This window comes from Oncorhynchus kisutch, linkage group LG25 (assembly GCF_002021735.2).
Source record: "Oncorhynchus kisutch isolate 150728-3 linkage group LG25, Okis_V2, whole genome shotgun sequence".
Lineage (NCBI taxonomy): Eukaryota > Metazoa > Chordata > Actinopteri > Salmoniformes > Salmonidae > Oncorhynchus > Oncorhynchus kisutch.
In genome coordinates, this window is record NC_034198.2 from 43672540 (window position 1) to 43695011 (window position 22472).

The 22472-nt window shown below is 46.7% G+C and overlaps 1 protein-coding gene across 1 annotated transcript in view; it reads left to right on the top strand.

Moving 5' to 3' along the window:
* The window catches only part of LOC109885876 (AT-rich interactive domain-containing protein 4B), a 239422-nt gene extending 217200 nt beyond the window's left edge, over nucleotides 1-22222 (top strand). Inside the window, exon 25 of the mRNA XM_031804853.1 lies at nucleotides 21727-22222. Coding sequence (XP_031660713.1) covers nucleotides 21727-21869 — 143 coding nt within the window. The 3' untranslated portion in view covers nucleotides 21870-22222. The remainder of the gene's footprint in view (nucleotides 1-21726) is intronic.
* Nucleotides 22223-22472: the final 250 nt, after the last annotated feature.

Below are 22472 nucleotides of genomic sequence, written 5' to 3' on the forward strand. Positions count from 1 at the left end.
CCACCATGTTGTTTCTGACCACCATGTTGTTTCTGCTCCATCTGACCACCATGTTGTTTCTGCTCCATCTGACCACCATGTTGTTTCTACTCCATCTGACCACCATGTTGTTTCTGCATCATCTGACCACCATGTTGTTTCTGCTCCATCTGACCACCATGTTGTTTCTGCTCCATCTGACCACCATGTTGTGTCTGCTCCATCTGACCACCATGTTGTTTCTGCATCATCTGACCACCATGTTGTTTCTGACCACCATGTTGTTTCTGCTCCATCTGACCACCATGTTGTGTCTGCTCCATCTGACCACCATGTTGTTTCTGCTCCATCTGACCACCATGTTGTTTATGACCACCATGTTGTTTCTGCTCCATCTGACCACCATGTTGTTTCTGACCACCATGTTGTTCTGCTCCATCTGACCACCATGTTGTTTCTGCTCCATCTGACCACCATGTTGTTTCTGCTCCATCTGACCACCATGTTGTTTCTGCTCCATCTGACCACCATGTTGTTTCTGCTCCATCTGACCCTCCATGTTGTTTCTGCTCCATCTGACCCTCCATGTTGTTTCTTCTCCATCTGACCACCATGTTGTTTCTTCTCCATCTGACCACCATGTTGTTTCTGCTCCATCTGACCACCATGTTGTTTCTGACCACCATGTTGTTTCTGCATCATCTGACCACCATGTTGTTTCTGACCACCATGTTGTTTCTGCTCCATCTGACCACCATGTTGTTTCTGCATCATCTGACCACCATGCTGTTTCTGCATCATCTGACCACCATGTTGTTCCTGCTCCATCTGACCACCATGTTGTTTCTGCATCATCTGACCACCATGTTGTTTCTGTATCATCTGACCACCATGTTGTTTCTGCTCCATCTGACCACCATGTTGTTTCTGCTCCATCTGACCACCATGTTGTTTCTGCTCCATCTGACCACCATGTTGTTTCTGCTCCATCTGACCACCATGTTGTTTCTACTCCATCTGACCACCATGTTGTTTCTGACCAACATGTTGTTTCTTCTCCATCTGACCACCATGTTGTGTCTGCTCCATCTGACTACCATGTTGTGTCTGCTCCATCTGACCACCATGTTGTGTCTGCTCCATCTGACCACCATGTCGTTTCTGACCACCATGTTGTTTCTGCTCCATCTGACCACCATGTTGTTTCTGCATCATCTGACCACCATGTTGTGTCTGACCACCATGTTGTTTCTGACCACCATGTTTTTTCTGCTCCATCTGACCACCATGTTGTTTCTGCTCCATCTGACCACCATGTTGTATCTGACCACCATGTTGTTTCTGACCACCATGTTGTTTCTACTCCATCTTACCACCATGTTGTTTCTGACCACCATGTTGATTCTTCTCCATCTGACCACCATGTTGTTTCTGACCACCATGTTGTTTCTGCATCATCTGACCACCATGTTGTTCCTGCTCCATCTGACCACCATGTTGTTCCTGCTCCATCTGACCACCATGTTGTTTCTTCTCCATCTGACCACCATGTTGTTTCTGACCACCATGTTGTGTCTGCTCCATCTGACCACCATGTTGTTTCTGCTCCATCTGACCACCATGTTGTTTCTGACCACCATGTTGTGTCTGACCACCATGTTGTTTCTGCATCATCTGTCCACCATGTTGTTTCTGCATCATCTGACCACCATGTTGTTTCTGCATCATCTGACCACCATGTTGTTTCTGCATCATCTGACCACCATGTTGTTTCTGCATCATCTGTCCACCATGTTGTTTCTGCTTCATCTGAACACCATGTTGTTTCTGCTCCATCTGACCACCATGTTGTTTCTGCTCCATCTGACCACCATGTCGTTTCTTCTCCATCTGACCACCATGTTGTTTCTGACCACCATGTTGTTTCTGCATCATCTGACCACCATGTTGTTTCTGACCACCATGTTGTTTCTGCATCATCTGTCCACCATGTAGTTTCTGCATCATCTGTCCACCATGTTGTTTCTGCATCATCTGACCACCATGTTGTTTCTGCATCATCTGACCACCATGTTGTTTCTGACCACCATGTTGTTTCTTCTCCATCTGACCACCATGTTGTTTCTGACCACCATGTTGTTTCTGCATCATCTGACCACCATGTTGTTCCTGCTCCATCTGACCACCATGTTGTTTCTTCTCCATCTGACCACCATTTTGTTTCTGACCACCATGTTGTGTCTGCTCCATCTGACCACCATGTTGTTTCTGCTCCATCTGACCACCATGTTGTTTCTGACCACCATGTTGTCTGACCACCATGTTGTTTCTGCATCATCTGTCCACCATGTTGTTTCTGCATCATCTGACCACCATGTTGTTTCTGCATCATCTGACCACCATGTTGTTTCTGCATCATCTGTCCACCATGTTGTTTCTGCATCATCTGACCACCATGTTGTTTCTGCATCATCTGACCACCATGTTGTTTCTGACCACCATGTTGTTTCTGCATCATCTGACCACCATGTTGTTTCTTCTCCATCTGACCACCATGTTGTTTCTTCTCCATCTGACCACCATGTTGTTTCTGACCACCATGTTGTTTCTGCTCCATCTGACCACCATGTTGTTTCTGCTCCATCTGACCACCATGTTGTTTCTGCTCCATCTGACCACCATGTTGTGTCTGCTCCATCTGACCACCATGTTGTTTCTGCATCATCTGACCACCATGTTGTGTCTGACCACCATGTTGTTTCTGACCACCATGTTGTTTCTACTCCATCTTACCACCATGTTGTTTCTGCATCATCTGACCACCATGTTGTTTCTGCATCATCTGACCACCATGTTGTTTCTGACCACCATGTTGTTTCTGCTCCATCTGACCACCATGTTGTTTCTACTCCATCTGACCACCATGTTGTTTCTGCTCCATCTGACCACCATGTTGTTTCTGACCACCATGTTGTTTCTTCTCCATCTGACCACCATGTTGTTTCTGACCACCATGTTGTTTCTGCTCCATCTGACCACCATGTTGTTTCTTCTCTATCTGACCACCATGTTGTTCCTGCTCCATCTGACCACCATGCTGTTTCTGCATCATCTGACCACCATGTTGTTCCTGCTCCATCTGACCACCATGTGTTTTCTGCATCATCTGACCACCATGTTGTTTCTGACCACCATGTTGTTTCTGCATCATCTGTCCACCATGTTGTTTCTGCATCATCTGTCCACCATGTTGTTTCTGCATCATCTGACCACCATGTTGTTTCTGACCACCATGTTGTCTCTGACCACCATGTTGTTCCTGCTCCATCTGACCACCATTTTGTTTCTGCATCATCTGACCACCATGTTGTTTCTGCTCCATCTGACCACCATGTTGTTTCTTCTCCATCTGACCACCATGTTGTTTCTTCTCCATCTGACCACCATGTTGTTTCTGACCACCATGTTGTTTCTGCTCCATCTGACCACCATGTTGTTTCTACTCCATCTGACCACCATGTTGTTTCTGACCAACATGTTGTTTCTTCTCCATCTGACCACCATGTTGTGTCTGCTCCATCTGACTACCATGTTGTGTCTGCTCCATCTGACCACCATGTTGTGTCTGCTCCATCTGACCACCATGTCGTTTCTGACCACCATGTTGTTTCTGCTCCATCTGACCACCATGTTGTTTCTGCATCATCTGACCACCATGTTGTGTCTGACCACCATGTTGTTTCTGACCACCATGTTTTTTCTGCTCCATCTGACCACCATGTTGTTTCTGCTCCATCTGACCACCATGTTGTATCTGACCACCATGTTGTTTCTGTCCACCATGTTGTTTCTACTCCATCTTACCACCATGTTGTGTCTGACCACCATGTTGATTCTTCTCCATCTGACCACCATGTTGTTTCTGACCACCATGTTGTTTCTGCATCATCTGACCACCATGTTGTTCCTGCTCCATCTGACCACCATGTTGTTTCTTCTCCATCTGACCACCATGTTGTTTCTGACCACCATGTTGTGTCTGCTCCATCTGACCACCATGTTGTTTCTGCTCCATCTGACCACCATGTTGTTTCTGACCACCATGTTGTGTCTGACCACCATGTTGTTTCTGCATCATCTGTCCACCATGTTGTTTCTGCATCATCTGACCACCATGTTGTTTCTGCATCATCTGACCACCATGTTGTTTCTGCATCATCTGTCCACCATGTTGTTTCTGCATCATCTGACCACCATGTTGTTTCTGCATCATCTGACCACCATGTTGTTTCTGACCACCATGTTGTTTCTGCATCATCTGACCACCATGTTGTTTCTGCTCCATCTGACCACCATGTTGTTTCTTCTCCATCTGACCACCATGTTGTTTCTTCTCCATCTGACCACCATGTTGTTTCTGACCACCATGTTGTTTCTGCTCCATCTGACCACCATGTTGTTTCTGCTCCATCTGACCACCATGTTGTTTCTGCTCCATCTGACCACCATGTTGTGTCTGCTCCATCTGACCACCATGTTGTTTCTGCATCATCTGACCACCATGTTGTGTCTGACCACCATGTTGTTTCTGACCACCATGTTGTTTCTACTCCATCTTACCACCATGTTGTTTCTGACCACCATGTTGTTTCTGCTCCATCTGAGCACCATGTTGTTTCTGCTCCATCTGAGCACCATGTTGTTTCTGACCACCATGTTGTTTCTGCTCCATCTGACCACCATGTTGTTTCTACTCCATCTGACCACCATGTTGTTTCTGCTCCATCTGACCACCATGTTGTTTCTGACCACCATGTTGTTTCTGCTCCCACCACCATGTTGATTCTGCTCCATCTGACCACCATGTTGTTTCTTCTCCATCTGACCACCATGTGGTTTCTGCATCATCTGACCACCATGTTGTTTCTGACCACCATGTTGTTTCTTCTCCATCTGACCACCATGTTGTTTCTGACCACCATGTTGTTTCTGCTCCATCTGACCACCATGTTGTTTCTTCTCTATCTGACCACCATGTTGTTACTGCTCCATCTGACCACCATGCTGTTTCTGCATCATCTGACCACCATGTTGTTCCTGCTCCATCTGACCACCATGTGTTTTCTGCATCATCTGACCACCATGTTGTTTCTGACCACCATGTTGTTTCTGCATCATCTGTCCACCATGTTGTTTCTGCATCATCTGTCCACCATGTTGTTTCTGCATCATCTGACCACCATGTTGTTTCTGACCACCATGTTGTTCCTGCTCCATCTGACCACCATGTTGTTTCTGCATCATCTGACCACCATGTTGTTTCTGCTCCATCTGACCACCATGTTGTTTCTTCTCCATCTGACCACCATGTTGTTTCTGACCACCATGTTGTTTCTTCTCCATCTGACCACCATGTTGTTTCTGACCACCATGTTGTTTCTGCTCCATCTGACCACCATGTTGTTTCTACTCCATCTGACCACCATGTTGTTTCTGACCAACATGTTGTTTCTTCTCCATCTGACCACCATGTTGTTTCTACTCCATCTGACCACCATGTTGTTTCTGCTCCATCTGACCACCATGTTGTTTCTGACCACCATGTTGTTTCTTCTCCATCTGACCACCATGTTGTTTCTGACCACCATGTTGTTTCTGCTCCATCTGACCACCATGTTGTTTCTTCTCTATCTGACCACCATGTTGTTCCTGCTCCATCTGACCACCATGCTGTTTCTGCATCATCTGACCACCATGTTGTTCCTGCTCCATCTGACCACCATGTGTTTTCTGCATCATCTGACCACCATGTTGTTTCTGCATCATCTGTCCACCATGTTGTTTCTGCATCATCTGTCCACCATGTTGTTTCTGCATCATCTGACCACCATGTTGTTTCTGACCACCATGTTGTCTCTGACCACCATGTTGTTCCTGCTCCATCTGACCACCATTTTGTTTCTGCATCATCTGACCACCATGTTGTTTCTGCTCCATCTGACCACCATGTTGTTTCTTCTCCATCTGACCACCATGTTGTTTCTTCTCCATCTGACCACCATGTTGTTTCTGCTCCATCTGACCACCATGTTGTTTCTGCTCCATCTGACCACCATGTTGTTTCTACTCCATCTGACCACCATGTTGTTTCTGACCAACATGTTGTTTCTTCTCCATCTGACCACCATGTTGTGTCTGCTCCATCTGACCACCATGTTGTGTCTGCTCCATCTGACCACCATGTCGTTTCTGACCACCATGTTGTTTCTGCTCCATCTGACCACCATGTTGTTTCTGCATCATCTGACCACCATGTTGTGTCTGACCACCATGTTGTTTCTGACCACCATGTTTTTTCTGCTCCATCTGACCACCATGTTGTTTCTGCTCCATCTGACCACCATGTTGTATCTGACCACCATGTTGTTTCTTACCACCATGTTGTTTCTACTCCATCTTACCACCATGTTGTTTCTGACCACCATGTTGATTCTTCTCCATCTGACCACCATGTTGTTTCTGACCACCATGTTGTTTCTGCATCATCTGACCACCATGTTGTTCCTGCTCCATCTGACCACCATGTTGTTTCTTCTCCATCTGACCACCATGTTGTTTCTGACCACCATGTTGTGTCTGCTCCATCTGACCACCATGTTGTTTCTGCTCCATCTGACCACCATGTTGTTTCTGACCACCATGTTGTGTCTGACCACCATGTTGTTTCTGCATCATCTGTCCACCATGTTGTTTCTGCATCATCTGACCACCATGTTGTTTCTGCATCATCTGACCACCATGTTGTTTCTGCATCATCTGACCACCATGTTGTTTCTGCGTCATCTGTCCACCATGTTGTTTCTGCTTCATCTGAACACCATGTTGTTTCTGCTCCATCTGACCACCATGTTGTTTCTGCTCCATCTGACCACCATGTCGTTTCTTCTCCATCTGACCACCATGTTGTTTCTGACCACCATGTTGTTTCTGCATCATCTGACCACCATGTTGTTTCTGACCACCATGTTGTTTCTGCATCATCTGTCCACCATGTAGTTTCTGCATCATCTGTCCACCATGTTGTTTCTGCATCATCTGACCACCATGTTGTTTCTGCATCATCTGACCACCATGTTGTTTCTGACCACCATGTTGTTTCTTCTCCATCTGACCACCATGTTGTTTCTGCATCATCTGACCACCATGTTGTTCCTGCTCCATCTGACCACCATGTTGTTTCTTCTCCATCTGACCACCATTTTGTTTCTGACCACCATGTTGTGTCTGCTCCATCTGACCACCATGTTGTTTCTGCTCCATCTGACCACCATGTTGTTTCTGACCACCATGTTGTCTGACCACCATGTTGTTTCTGCATCATCTGTCCACCATGTTGTTTCTGCATCATCTGACCACCATGTTGTTTCTGCATCATCTGACCACCATGTTGTTTCTGCATCATCTGTCCACCATGTTGTTTCTGCATCATCTGACCACCATGTTGTTTCTGCATCATCTGACCACCATGTTGTTTCTGACCACCATGTTGTTTCTGCATCATCTGACCACCATGTTGTTTCTTCTCCATCTGACCACCATGTTGTTTCTTCTCCATCTGACCACCATGTTGTTTCTGACCACCATGTTGTTTCTGCTCCATCTGACCACCATGTTGTTTCTGCTCCATCTGACCACCATGTTGTTTCTGCTCCATCTGACCACCATGTTGTTTCTGCTCCATCTGACCACCATGTTGTGTCTGCTCCATCTGACCACCATGTTGTTTCTGCATCATCTGACCACCATGTTGTGTCTGACCACCATGTTGTTTCTGACCACCATGTTGTTTCTACTCCATCTTACCACCATGTTGTTTCTGCATCATCTGACCACCATGTTGTTTCTGCATCATCTGACCACCATGTTGTTTCTGACCACCATGTTGTTTCTGCTCCATCTGACCACCATGTTGTTTCTACTCCATCTGACCACCATGTTGTTTCTGCTCCATCTGACCACCATGTTGTTTCTGACCACCATGTTGTTTCTTCTCCATCTGACCACCATGTTGTTTCTGACCACCATGTTGTTTCTGCTCCATCTGACCACCATGTTGTTTCTTCTCTATCTGACCACCATGTTGTTCCTGCTCCATCTGACCACCATGCTGTTTCTGCATCATCTGACCACCATGTTGTTCCTGCTCCATCTGACCACCATGTGTTTTCTGCATCATCTGACCACCATGTTGTTTCTGACCACCATGTTGTTTCTGCATCATCTGTCCACCATGTTGTTTCTGCATCATCTGTCCACCATGTTGTTTCTGCATCATCTGACCACCATGTTGTTTCTGACCACCATGTTGTCTCTGACCACCATGTTGTTCCTGCTCCATCTGACCACCATTTTGTTTCTGCATCATCTGACCACCATGTTGTTTCTGCTCCATCTGACCACCATGTTGTTTCTTCTCCATCTGACCACCATGTTGTTTCTTCTCCATCTGACCACCATGTTGTTTCTGACCACCATGTTGTTTCTGCTCCATCTGACCACCATGTTGTTTCTACTCCATCTAACCACCATGTTGTTTCTGACCAACATGTTGTTTCTTCTCCATCTGACCACCATGTTGTGTCTGCTCCATCTGACTACCATGTTGTGTCTGCTCCATCTGACCACCATGTTGTGTCTGCTCCATCTGACCACCATGTCGTTTCTGACCACCATGTTGTTTCTGCTCCATCTGACCACCATGTTGTTTCTGCATCATCTGACCACCATGTTGTGTCTGACCACCATGTTGTGTCTGACCACCATGTTTTTTCTGCTCCATCTGACCACCATGTTGTTTCTGCTCCATCTGACCACCATGTTGTTTCTGCTCCATCTGACCACCATGTTGTATCTGACCACCATGTTGTTTCTGACCACCATGTTGTTTCTACTCCATCTTACCACCATGTTGTTTCTGACCACCATGTTGATTCTTCTCCATCTGACCACCATGTTGTTTCTGACCACCATGTTGTTTCTGCATCATCTGACCACCATGTTGTTCCTGCTCCATCTGACCACCATGTTGTTTCTTCTCCATCTGACCACCATGTTGTTTCTGACCACCATGTTGTGTCTGCTCCATCTGACCACCATGTTGTTTCTGCTCCATCTGACCACCATGTTGTTTCTGACCACCATGTTGTGTCTGACCACCATGTTGTTTCTGCATCATCTGTCCACCATGTTGTTTCTGCATCATCTGACCACCATGTTGTTTCTGCATCATCTGACCACCATGTTGTTTCTGCATCATCTGTCCACCATGTTGTTTCTGCATCATCTGACCACCATGTTGTTTCTGCATCATCTGACCACCATGTTGTTTCTGACCACCATGTTGTTTCTGCATCATCTGACCACCATGTTGTTTCTGCTCCATCTGACCACCATGTTGTTTCTTCTCCATCTGACCACCATGTTGTTTCTTCTCCATCTGACCACCATGTTGTTTCTGACCACCATGTTGTTTCTGCTCCATCTGACCACCATGTTGTTTCTGCTCCATCTGACCACCATGTTGTTTCTGCTCCATCTGACCACCATGTTGTGTCTGCTCCATCTGACCACCATGTTGTTTCTGCATCATCTGACCACCATGTTGTGTCTGACCACCATGTTGTTTCTGACCACCATGTTGTTTCTACTCCATCTTACCACCATGTTGTTTCTGACCACCATGTTGTTTCTGCTCCATCTGAGCACCATGTTGTTTCTGCTCCATCTGAGCACCATGTTGTTTCTGACCACCATGTTGTTTCTGCTCCATCTGACCACCATGTTGTTTCTACTCCATCTGACCACCATGTTGTTTCTGCTCCATCTGACCACCATGTTGTTTCTGACCACCATGTTGTTTCTGCTCCCACCACCATGTTGATTCTGCTCCATCTGACCACCATGTTGTTTCTTCTCCATCTGACCACCATGTGGTTTCTGCATCATCTGACCACCATGTTGTTTCTGACCACCATGTTGTTTCTTCTCCATCTGACCACCATGTTGTTTCTGACCACCATGTTGTTTCTGCTCCATCTGACCACCATGTTGTTTCTTCTCTATCTGACCACCATGTTGTTACTGCTCCATCTGACCACCATGCTGTTTCTGCATCATCTGACCACCATGTTGTTCCTGCTCCATCTGACCACCATGTGTTTTCTGCATCATCTGACCACCATGTTGTTTCTGACCACCATGTTGTTTCTGCATCATCTGTCCACCATGTTGTTTCTGCATCATCTGACCACCATGTTGTTTCTGACCACCATGTTGTTCCTGCTCCATCTGACCACCATGTTGTTTCTGCATCATCTGACCACCATGTTGTTTCTGCTCCATCTGACCACCATGTTGTTTCTTCTCCATCTGACCACCATGTTGTTTCTGACCACCATGTTGTTTCTTCTCCATCTGACCACCATGTTGTTTCTGACCACCATGTTGTTTCTGCTCCATCTGACCACCATGTTGTTTCTACTCCATCTGACCACCATGTTGTTTCTGACCAACATGTTGTTTCTTCTCCATCTGACCACCATGTTGTGTCTGCTCCATCTGACCACCATGTTGTGTCTGCTCCATCTGACCACCATGTTGTCTGCTCCATCTGACCACCATGTCGTTTCTGACCACCATGTTGTTTCTGCTCCATCTGACCACCATGTTGTTTCTGCATCATCTGACCACCATGTTGTGTCTGACCACCATGTTGTTTCTGACCACCATGTTTTTTCTGCTCCATCTGACCACCATGTTGTTTCTGCATCATCTGACCACCATGTTGTTTCTGACCACCATGTTGTTTCTGCATCATCTGTCCACCATGTTGTTTCTGCATCATCTGACCACCATGTTGTTTCTGACCACCATGTTGTTCCTGCTCCATCTGACCACCATGTTGTTTCTGCATCATCTGACCACCATGTTGTTTCTGCTCCATCTGACCACCATGTTGTTTCTTCTCCATCTGACCACCATGTTGTTTCTGACCACCATGTTGTTTCTTCTCCATCTGACCACCATGTTGTTTCTGACCACCATGTTGTTTCTGCTCCATCTGACCACCATGTTGTTTCTACTCCATCTGACCACCATGTTGTTTCTGACCAACATGTTGTTTCTTCTCCATCTGACCACCATGTTGTGTCTGCTCCATCTGACCACCATGTTGTGTCTGCTCCATCTGACCACCATGTTGTCTGCTCCATCTGACCACCATGTCGTTTCTGACCACCATGTTGTTTCTGCTCCATCTGACCACCATGTTGTTTCTGCATCATCTGACCACCATGTTGTGTCTGACCACCATGTTGTTTCTGACCACCATGTTTTTTCTGCTCCATCTGACCACCATGTTGTTTCTGCTCCATCTGACAACCATGTTGTATCTGACCACCATGTTGTTTCTGACCACCATGTTGTTTCTACTCCATCTTACCACCATGTTGTTTCTGACCACCATGTTGTTTCTGCTCCATCTGAGCACCATGTTGTTTCTACTCCATCTGACCACCATGTTGTTTCTGACCACCATGTTGTTTCTGCTCCATCTGACCACCATGTTGTTTCTACTCCATCTGACCACCATGTTGTTTCTGACCACCATGTTGTTTCTGCTCCCACCACCATGTTGATTCTGCTCCATCTGACCACCATGTTGTTTCTGACCACCATGTTGTTTCTGCTCCATCTGACCACCATGTTGTTTCTGCTCCATCTGACCACCATGTTGTTCCTGCTCCATCTGACCACCATGCTGTTTCTGCATCATCTGACCACCATGTTGTTTCTGCATCATCTGACCACCATGTTGTTTCTGCTCCATCTGACCACCATGTTGTTTCTTCTCCATCTGACCACCATGTTGTTTCTTCTCCATCTGACCACCATGTTGTTTCTGCTCCATCTGACCACCATGTTGTTTCTACTCCATCTTACCACCATGTTGTTTCTGACCACCATGTTGTTTCTGCTCCATCTGAGCACCATGTTGTTTCTACTCCATCTGACCACCATGTTGTTTCTGACCACCATGTTGTTTCTGCTCCATCTGACCACCATGTTGTTTCTACTCCATCTGACCACCATGTTGTTTCTGCTCCATCTGACCACCATGTTGTTTCTGACCACCATGTTGTTTCTGCTCCCACCACCATGTTGATTCTGCTCCATCTGACCACCATGTTGTTTCTTCTCCATCTGACCACCATGTTGTTTCTGCATCATCTGACCACCATGTTGTTTCTGACCACCATGTTGTTTCTTCATCTGACCACCATGTTGTTTCTGACCACCATGTTGTTTCTGCTCCATCTGACCAACATGTTGTTTCTTCTCTATCTGACCACCATGTTGTTCCTGCTCCATCTGACCACCATGCTGTTTCTGCATCATCTGACCACCATGTTGTTCCTGCTCCATCTGACCACCATGTTGTTTCTGCATCATCTGACCACCATGTTGTTTCTGCTCCATCTGACCACCATGTTGTTTCTTCTCCATCTGACCACCATGTTGTTTCTTCTCCATCTGACCACCATGTTGTTTCTGCTCCATCTGACCACCATGTTGTTTCTGCTCCATCTGACCACCATGTTGTTTCTACTCCATCTGACCACCATGTTGTTTCTGCATCATCTGACCACCATGTTGTTTCTGACCACCATGTTGTTTCTGCTCCATCTGACATCCATGTTGTGTCTGCTCCATCTGACCACCATGTTGTTTGTGCATCATCTGACCACCATGTTGTTTCTGACCACCATGTTGTTTATGCTCCATCTGACCACCATGTTGTGTCTGCTCCATCTGACCACCATGTTGTTTCTGACCACCATGTTGTTTCTGACCACCATGTTGTTTCTACTCCATCTTACCACCATGTTGTGTCTGACCACCATGTTGTTTCTGCTCCATCTGACCACCATGTTGTTTCTACTCCATCTGACCACCATGTTGTTTCTGACCACCATGTTGTTTCTGCTCCATCTGACCACCATGTTGTTTCTTCTCCATCTGACCACCATGTTGTTTCTGCTCCATCTGACCACCATGTTGTTTCTGCTCCATCTGAACACCATGTTGTTTCTGACCACCATGTTGTTTCTGCATCATCTGACCACCATGTTGTTTCTGCTCCATTTGACCAACATGTTGTTTCTGCTCCATCTGACCACCATGTTGTTTCTGCATCATCTGACCACCATGTTGTTTTCTGCATCATCTGACCACCATGTTGTTTCTGCTCCATCTGACCACCATGTTGTTTCTGCTCCATCTGACCACCATGTTGTTTCTGACCACCATGTTGTTTCTGCCCCATCTGACCACCATGTTGTTCTAACCACCGTGTTGTTTCTGCTCCATCTGACCACCATGTTGTTTCTGCATCATCTGACCACCATGTTGTTTCTGCTCCATCTGACCACCATGTTATTTCTGCTCCATCTGACCACCATGTTGTTTCTACTCCATCTGACCACCATGTTGTTTCTGACCACCGTGTTGTTTCTGCTCCATCTGACCACCATGTTGTTTCTGCATCATCTGACCACCATGTTGTTTCTGCTCCATCTGACCACCATGTTGTTTCTTCTCCATCTGACCACCATGTTGTTTCTTCTCCATCTGACCACCATGTTGTTTCTGCTCCATCTGACCACCATGTTGTGTCTGCTCCATCTGACCACCATGTTGTGTCTGCTCCATCTGACCACCATGTTGTTTCTGCATCATCTGACCACCATGTTGTGTCTGACCACCATGTTGTGTCTGACCACCATGTTGTTTCTGACCACCATGTTGTTTCTGCTCGATCTCACCACCATGTTGTTTCTGCTCCATCTGACCACCATGTTGTTTCTGACCGCCATGTTATTTCTGCATCATCTGACCACCATGTTGTTTCTGACCACCATGTTGTTTCTGACCACCATGTTGTTTCTGCTCCATCTGACCACCATGTTGTTTCTGCTCCATCTGACCACCATGTTGTTTCTGACCACCATGTTGTTTCTGCTCCATCTGACCACCATGTTGTTTGTGCTCCATCTGACCACCATGTTGTTCCACTCCATCTGACCACCATGTTGTTTCTGACCACCATGTTGTTTCTACTCCATCTGACCCCCATGTTGTTTCTGCTCCATCTGACCACCATGTTGTTTCTGCTCCATCTGACCACCATGTTGTTTGTGCTCCATCTGACCACCATGTTGTTTCTGCTCCATCTGACCACCATGTTGTTTCTGACCACCATGATGTTTCTGCTCCATCTGACCACCATGTTTTTTCTGCTTCATCTGAACACCATGTTGTTTCTGCTCCATCTGACCACCATGTTGTTTCTGCTCCATCTGACCACCATGTCGTTTCTTCTCCATCTGACCACCATGTTGTTTCTGACCACCATGTTGTTTCTGACCACCATGTTGTTTCTGCATCATCTGACCACCATGTTGTTTCTGACCACCATGTTGTTTCTGCATCATCTGTCCACCATGTAGTTTCTGCATAATCTGACCACCATGTTGTTTGTGCATCATCTGACCACCATGTTGTTTCTGACCACCATGTTGTTTATGCTCCATCTGACCACCATGTTGTGTCTGCTCCATCTGACCACCATGTTGTTTTCTGACCACCATGTTGTTTCTGACCACCATGTTGTTTCTACTCCATCTTACCACCATGTTGTGTCTGACCACCATGTTGTTTCTGCTCCATCTGACCACCATGTTGTTTCTACTCCATCTGACCACCATGTTGTTTCTGACCACCATGTTGTTTCTGCTCCATCTGACCACCATGTTGTTTCTTCTCCATCTGACCACCATGTTGTTTCTGCTCCATCTGACCACCATGTTGTTTCTGCTCCATCTGAACACCATGTTGTTTCTGACCACCATGTTGTTTCTGCATCATCTGACCACCATGTTGTTTCTGCTCCATTTGACCAACATGTTGTTTCTGCTCCATCTGACCACCATGTTGTTTCTGCATCATCTGACCACCATGTTGTTTCTGCATCATCTGACCACCATGTTGTTTCTGCTCCATCTGACCACCATGTTGTTTCTGCTCCATCTGACCACCATGTTGTTTCTGACCACCATGTTGTTTCTGCCCCATCTGACCACCATGTTGTTTCTGACCACCATGTTGTTTCTGCCCCATCTGACCACCATGTTGTTTCTAACCACCGTGTTGTTTCTGCTCCATCTGACCACCATGTTGTTTCTGCATCATCTGACCACCATGTTGTTTCTGCTCCATCTGACCACCATGTTATTTCTGCTCCATCTGACCACCATGTTGTTTCTACTCCATCTGACCACCATGTTGTTTCTGACCACCGTGTTGTTTCTGCTCCATCTGACCACCATGTTGTTTCTGCATCATCTGACCACCATGTTGTTTCTGCTCCATCTGACCACCATGTTGTTTCTTCTTCCATTTGACCACCATGTTGTTTCTTCTCCATCTGACCACCATGTTGTTTCTGCTCCATCTGACCACCATGTTGTGTCTGCTCCATCTGACCACCATGTTGTGTCTGCTCCATCTGACCACCATGTTGTTTCTGCTCCATCTGACCACCATGTTGTTTCTGACCACCATGTTGTTTCTGCTCCATCTGACCACCATGTTGTGTCTGCTCCATCTGACCACCATGTTGTTTCTGCATCATCTGACCACCATGTTGTGTCTGACCACCATGTTGTGTCTGACCACCATGTTGTTTCTGACCACCATGTTGTTTCTGCTCGATCTCACCACCATGTTGTTTCTGCTCCATCTGACCACCATGTTGTTTCTGACCGCCATGTTATTTCTGCATCATCTGACCACCATGTTGTTTCTGACCACCATGTTGTTTCTGACCACCATGTTGTTTCTGCTCCATCTGACCACCATGTTGTTTCTGCTCCATCTGACCACCATGTTGTTTCTGACCACCATGTTGTTTCTGCTCCATCTGACCACCATGTTGTTTGTGCTCCATCTGACCACCATGTTGTTCCACTCCATCTGACCACCATGTTGTTTCTGACCACCATGTTGTTTCTACTTCCATCTGACCCCCATGTTGTTTCTGCTCCATCTGACCACCATGTTGTTTCTGCTCCATCTGACCACCATGTTGTTTGTGCTCCATCTGACCACCATGTTGTTTCTGCTCCATCTGACCACCATGTTGTTTCTGACCACCATGATGTTTCTGCTCCATCTGACCACCATGTTTTTTCTGCTTCATCTGAACACCATGTTGTTTCTGCTCCATCTGACCACCATGTTGTTTCTGCTCCATCTGACCACCATGTCGTTTCTTCTCCATCTGACCACCATGTTGTTTCTGACCACCATGTTGTTTCTGACCACCATGTTGTTTCTGCATCATCTGACCACCATGTTGTTTCTGACCACCATGTTGTTTCTGCATCATCTGTCCACCATGTAGTTTCTGCATAATCTGACCACCATGTTGTTTCTTCTCCATCTGACCACCATGTTGTTTCTTTTCCATCTGACCACCATGTTGTTTCTGACCACCATGTTGTTTCTGCATCATCTGACCACCATGGTTGTTTCTGCATCATCTGACCACCATGTTGTTTCTGACCACCATGTTGTTTCTGCATCATCTGTCCACCATGTTGTTTCTGCATCATCTGACCACCATGTTGTTTCTGCTCCATCTGACCACCATGTTGTTTCTGCATCATCTGACCACCATGTTGTTCCTGCTCCAACTGACCACCATGTTGTTTCTTCTCCATCTGACCACCATGTTGTTTCTGACCACCATGTTGTTTCTGACAACCATGTTGTTTCTGCTCCATCTGAGCACCATGTTGTTTCTACTCCATCTGACCACCATGTTGTTTCTGACCACCATGTTTTTTCTGCTCCATCTGACCACCATGTTGTTTCTGCTCCATCTGACCACCATGTTGTTTCTGCGCCATCTGACCACCATGTTGTTTCTCCTCCATCTGACCACCATGTTGTTTCTTCTCCATCTGACCACCATGTTGTTTCTGCTCCATCTGACCACCATGTTGTTTCTGACCACCATGTTGTTTCTGCCCCATCTGACCACCATGTTGTTTCTGACCACCGTGTTGTTTCTGCTCCATCTGACCACCATGTTGTTTCTGACCACCATGTTGTTTCTGCCCCATCTGACCACCATGTTGTTTCTGACCACCGTGTTGTTTCTGCTCCATCTGACCACCATGTTGTTTCTGCTCCATCTGACCACCATGTGGTTTCTGCTCCATCTGACCACCATGTTGTTTTCTTCTCCATCTGACCACCATGTTGTTTCTGACCACCATGTTGTTTCTGACCACCATGTTGTTTCTGCATCATCTGACCACCATGTTGTTTCTGACCACCATGTTGTTTCTGCATCATCTGTCCACCATGTTGTTTCTGCATCATCTGACCACCATGTTGTTTCTGCATCATCTGACCACCATGTTGTTTCTTCTCCATCTGACCACCATGTTGTTTCTGACCACCATGTTGTTTCTGCTCCATCTGAGCACCATGTTGTTTCTGCTCCATCTGACCACCATGTTGTTTCTTCTCCATCTGACCACCATGTTGTTTCTGCTCCATCTGACCACCATGTTGTTTCTGCTCCATCTGACCACCATGTTGTTTCTGCATCATCTGACCACCATGTTGTTTCTGACCACCATGTTGTTTCTGACCACCATGTTGTTTCTGCTCCATGTGACCACCTTGTTGTTTCTGCTCCATCTGACCACCATGTTGTTTCTGCTCCATCTGACCACCATGTTGTTTCTGACCACCATGTTGTTTCTGCTCCATCTGACCACCATGTTGTTCCACTCCATCTGACCACCATGTTGTTTCTGACCACCATGTTGTTTCTACTCCATCTGACCACCATGTTGTTTCTGCTCCATCTGACCACCATGTTGGTTTCTGCTCCATCTGACCACCATGTTGTTTCTACTCCATCTGACCACCATGCTGTGTCTGACCACCATGTTGTTTCTTCTCCATCTGACCACCATGTTGTTTCTGCTCCATCTGACCACCATGTTGTTTCTGACCACCATGTTGTTTCTGCCCCATCTGACCACCATGTTTTTCTGCTCCATCTGACCACCATGTTGTTTCTTCTCCATCTGACCACCATGTTGTTTCTGCTCCATCTGACCACCATGTTGTATCTGCTCCATCTGACCACCATGTTGTTTCTGACTGCCATGTTGTTTCTGCATCATCTGACCACCATGTTGTTTCTGACCACCATGTTGTTTCTGCTCCATCTGACCACCATGTTGTTTCTGCTCCATCTGACCACCATGTTGTTTCTGCTCCATCTGACCACCATGTTGTTTCTGCTCCATCTGACCACCATGTTGTTTCTGCTCCATCTGACCACCATGTTGTTCTGCTCCATCTGACCACCATGTTGTTTCTGATCCCTGACCACCATGTTGTTTCTGCTCCATCTGACCACCATGTTGTTTCTACTCCATCTGACCACCATGTTGTTTCTGCTCCATCTGACCACCATGTTGTTTCTGACCACCATGTTGTTTCTGCCCCATCTGACCACCATGCTGTTTCTGACCACCGTGTTGTTTCTGCTCCATCTGACCACCATGTTGTTTCTGCTCCATCTGACCACCATGTGGTTTCTGCTCCATCTGACCACCATGTTGTTTCTTCTCCATCTGACCACCATGTTGTTTCTGACCACCATGTTGTTTCTGCATCATCTGACCACCATGTTGTTTCTGTCCACCATGTTGTTTCTGCATCATCTGACCACCATGTTGTTTCTGCATCATCTGACACCATGTTGTTTCTTCTCCATCTGACCACCATGTTGTTTCTGACCACCATGTTGTTTCTGACCACCATGTTGTTTCTGCATCATCTGACCACCATGTTGTATCTGCTCCATCTGACCACCATGTTGTTTCTGACCGCCATGTTGTTTCTGCATCATCTGACCACCATGTTGTTTCTGACCACCATGTTGTTTCTGCTCCATCTGACCACCATGTTGTTTCTGCTCCATCTGACCACCATGTTGTTTCTGCTCCATCTGACCACCATGTTGTTTCTGCTCCATCTGACCACCATGTTGTTTCTGCTCCATCTGACCACCATGTTGTTTCTGCTCCATCTGACCACCATGTTGTTTCTGATCCCTGACCACCATGTTGTTTCTGCTCCATCTGACCACCATGTTGTTTCTTCTCCATCTGACCACCATGTTGTTTCTGCTCCATCTGACCACCATGTTGTTTCTGACCACCATGTTGTTTCTGCCCCATCTGACCACCATGCTGTTTCTGACCACCGTGTTGTTTCTGCTCCATCTGACCACCATGTTGTTTCTGCTCCATCTGACCACCATGTGGTTTCTGCTCCATCTGACCACCATGTTGTTTCTTCTCCATCTGACCACCATGTTGTTTCTGACCACCATGTTGTTTCTGCATCATCTGACCACCATGTTGTTTCTGTCCACCATGTTGTTTCTGCATCATCTGACCACCATGTTGTTTCTGCATCATCTGACCACCATGTTGTTTCTTCTCCATCTGACCACCATGTTGTTTCTGACCACCATGTTGTTTCTGACCACCATGTTGTTTCTGCATCATCTGACCACCATGTTGTTTCTGCATCATCTGACCACCATGTTGTTTCTGACCACCATGTTGTTTCTGCATCATCTGTCCACCATGTTGTTTCTGCATCATCTGACCACCATGTTGTTTCTGCTCCATCTGACCACCATGTTGTTTCTGCATCATCTGACCACCATGTTGTTTCTGCTCCATCTGACCACCATGTTGTTTCTGACCACCATGTTGTTTCTGCCCCATCTGACCACCATGTTTTTCTGCTCCATCTGACCACCATGTTGTTTCTGCTCCATCTGACCACCATGTTGTATCTGCTCCATCTGACCACCATGTTGTTTCTGACCGCCATGTTGTTTCTGCATCATCTGACCACCATGTTGTTTCTGACCACCATGTTGTTTCTGCTCCATCTGACCACCATGTTGTTTCTGCTCCATCTGACCACCATGTTGTTTCTGCTCCATCTGACCACCATGTTGTTTCTGCTCCATCTGACCACCATGTTGTTTCTGATCCCTGACCACCATGTTGTTTCTGCTCCATCTGACCACCATGTTGTTTCTGCTCCATCTGACCACCATGTTGTTTCTTCTCCATCTGACCACCATGTTGTTTCTGCTCCATCTGACCACCATGTTGTTTCTGACCACCATGTTGTTTCTGCATCATCTGACCACCATGTTGTTTCTGTCCACCATGTTGTTTCTGCATCATCTGACCACCATGTTGTTTCTGCATCATCTGACCACCATGTTGTTTCTTCTCCATCTGACCACCATGTTGTTTCTGACCACCATGTTGTTTCTGACCACCATGTTGTTTCTGCATCATCTGACCACCATGTTGTTTCTGCATCATCTGACCACCATGTTGTTTCTGACCACCATGTTGTTTCTGCATCATCTGTCCACCATGTTGTTTCTGCATCATCTGACCACCATGTTGTTTCTGCTCCATCTGACCACCATGTTGTTTCTGCATCATCTGACCACCATGTTGTTTCTGCTCCATCTGACCACCATGTTGTTTCTGACCACCATGTTGTTTCTGCCCCATCTGACCACCATGTTTTTCTGCTCCATCTGACCACCATGTTGTTTCTGCTCCATCTGACCACCATGTTGTATCTGCTCCATCTGACCACCATGTTGTTTCTGACCGCCATGTTGTTTCTGCATCATCTGACCACCATGTTGTTTCTGACCACCATGTTGTTTCTGCTCCATCTGACCACCATGTTGTTTCTGCTCCATCTGACCACCATGTTGTTTTCTGCTCCATCTGACCACCATGTTGTTTCTGCTCCATCTGACCACCATGTTGTTTCTGATCCCTGACCACCATGTTGTTTCTGCTCCATCTGACCACCATGTTGTTTCTGCTCCATCTGACCACCATGTTGTTTCTTCTCCATCTGACCACCATGTTGTTTCTGCTCCATCTGACCACCATGTTGTTTCTGACCACCATGTTGTTTCTGCCCCATCTGACCACCATGCTGTTTCTGACCACCGTGTTGTTTCTGCTCCATCTGACCACCATGTTGTTTCTGCTCCATCTGACCACCATGTGGTTTCTGCTCCATCTGACCACCATGTTGTTTCTTCTCCATCTGACCACCATGTTGTTTCTGACCACCATGTTGTTTCTGCATCATCTGACCACCATGTTGTTTCTGCATCATCTGACCACCATGTTGTTTCTGACCACCATGTTGTTTCTGCATCATCTGTCCACCATGTTGTTTCTGCATCATCTGACCACCATGTTGTTTCTGCTCCATCTGACCACCATGTTGTTTCTGCATCATCTGACCACCATGTTGTTTCTTCTCCATCTGACCACCATGTTGTTTCTGCTCCATCTGATCACCATGTTGTTTCTGCTCCATCTGACCACCATGTTGTTTCTGCTCCATCTGACCACCATGTTGTTTCTGACCACCATGTTGTTTCTTCTCCATCTGACTACCATGTTGTTTCTTCTCCATCTGACCACCATGTTGTTTCTGACCACCATGTTGTTTTTTTCTCCCCAGGTACAGTGGCTGCATCTTCCCCCTCCTCCTCGTCCCCGTCCTCCAGCTCTCTAACAGCAGCGGTGATGTTGACACTAGCCGACACTCCTGTGTCGTCCTCTTCCTCCTCTCAGAACTCTGTGGTGTCTGTAGAGTGTAGGTGACAGGACACCCCTCACCCTCCCAACCTTCTGAGGCCCAGGACACAGCACTGAGCACCTAACCAACACCACCCTGGTCCAACACCCAGGCCCCATCAGCATCCACCCAAGACACACAACGTTTCCCCAGGCCCCATAACCTCCACCTATACCCTATATTCACCCTGACCCAACAGAACAGCCCCCAAACAGGCACCATCACCCTCATCTCCACCAAGCCCAACTGACAACCCACCCAGGCCCCTCCACACCAACACCCTTCCAACAGAACTGACAACCCACCCAGGCCCCTCCACACCAACACCCTTCCAACAGAACTGACAACCCACCCAGGCCCCTCCACACCAACACCCCTCCAACAGAACTGACAACCCACCCAGGCCCCTCCACACCAACACCCTTCCAACAAAACTGACAACCCACCCAGGCCCCTCCACACCAACACCCTTCCAACAAAACTGACAACCCACCCAGGCCCCTCCACACCAACACCCTTCCAACAGAACTGACAACCCACCCAGGCCCCTCCACACCAACACCTTTCCAACAGAACTGACAACCCACCCAGGCCCCTCCACACCAACACCCTTCCAACAGAACTGACAA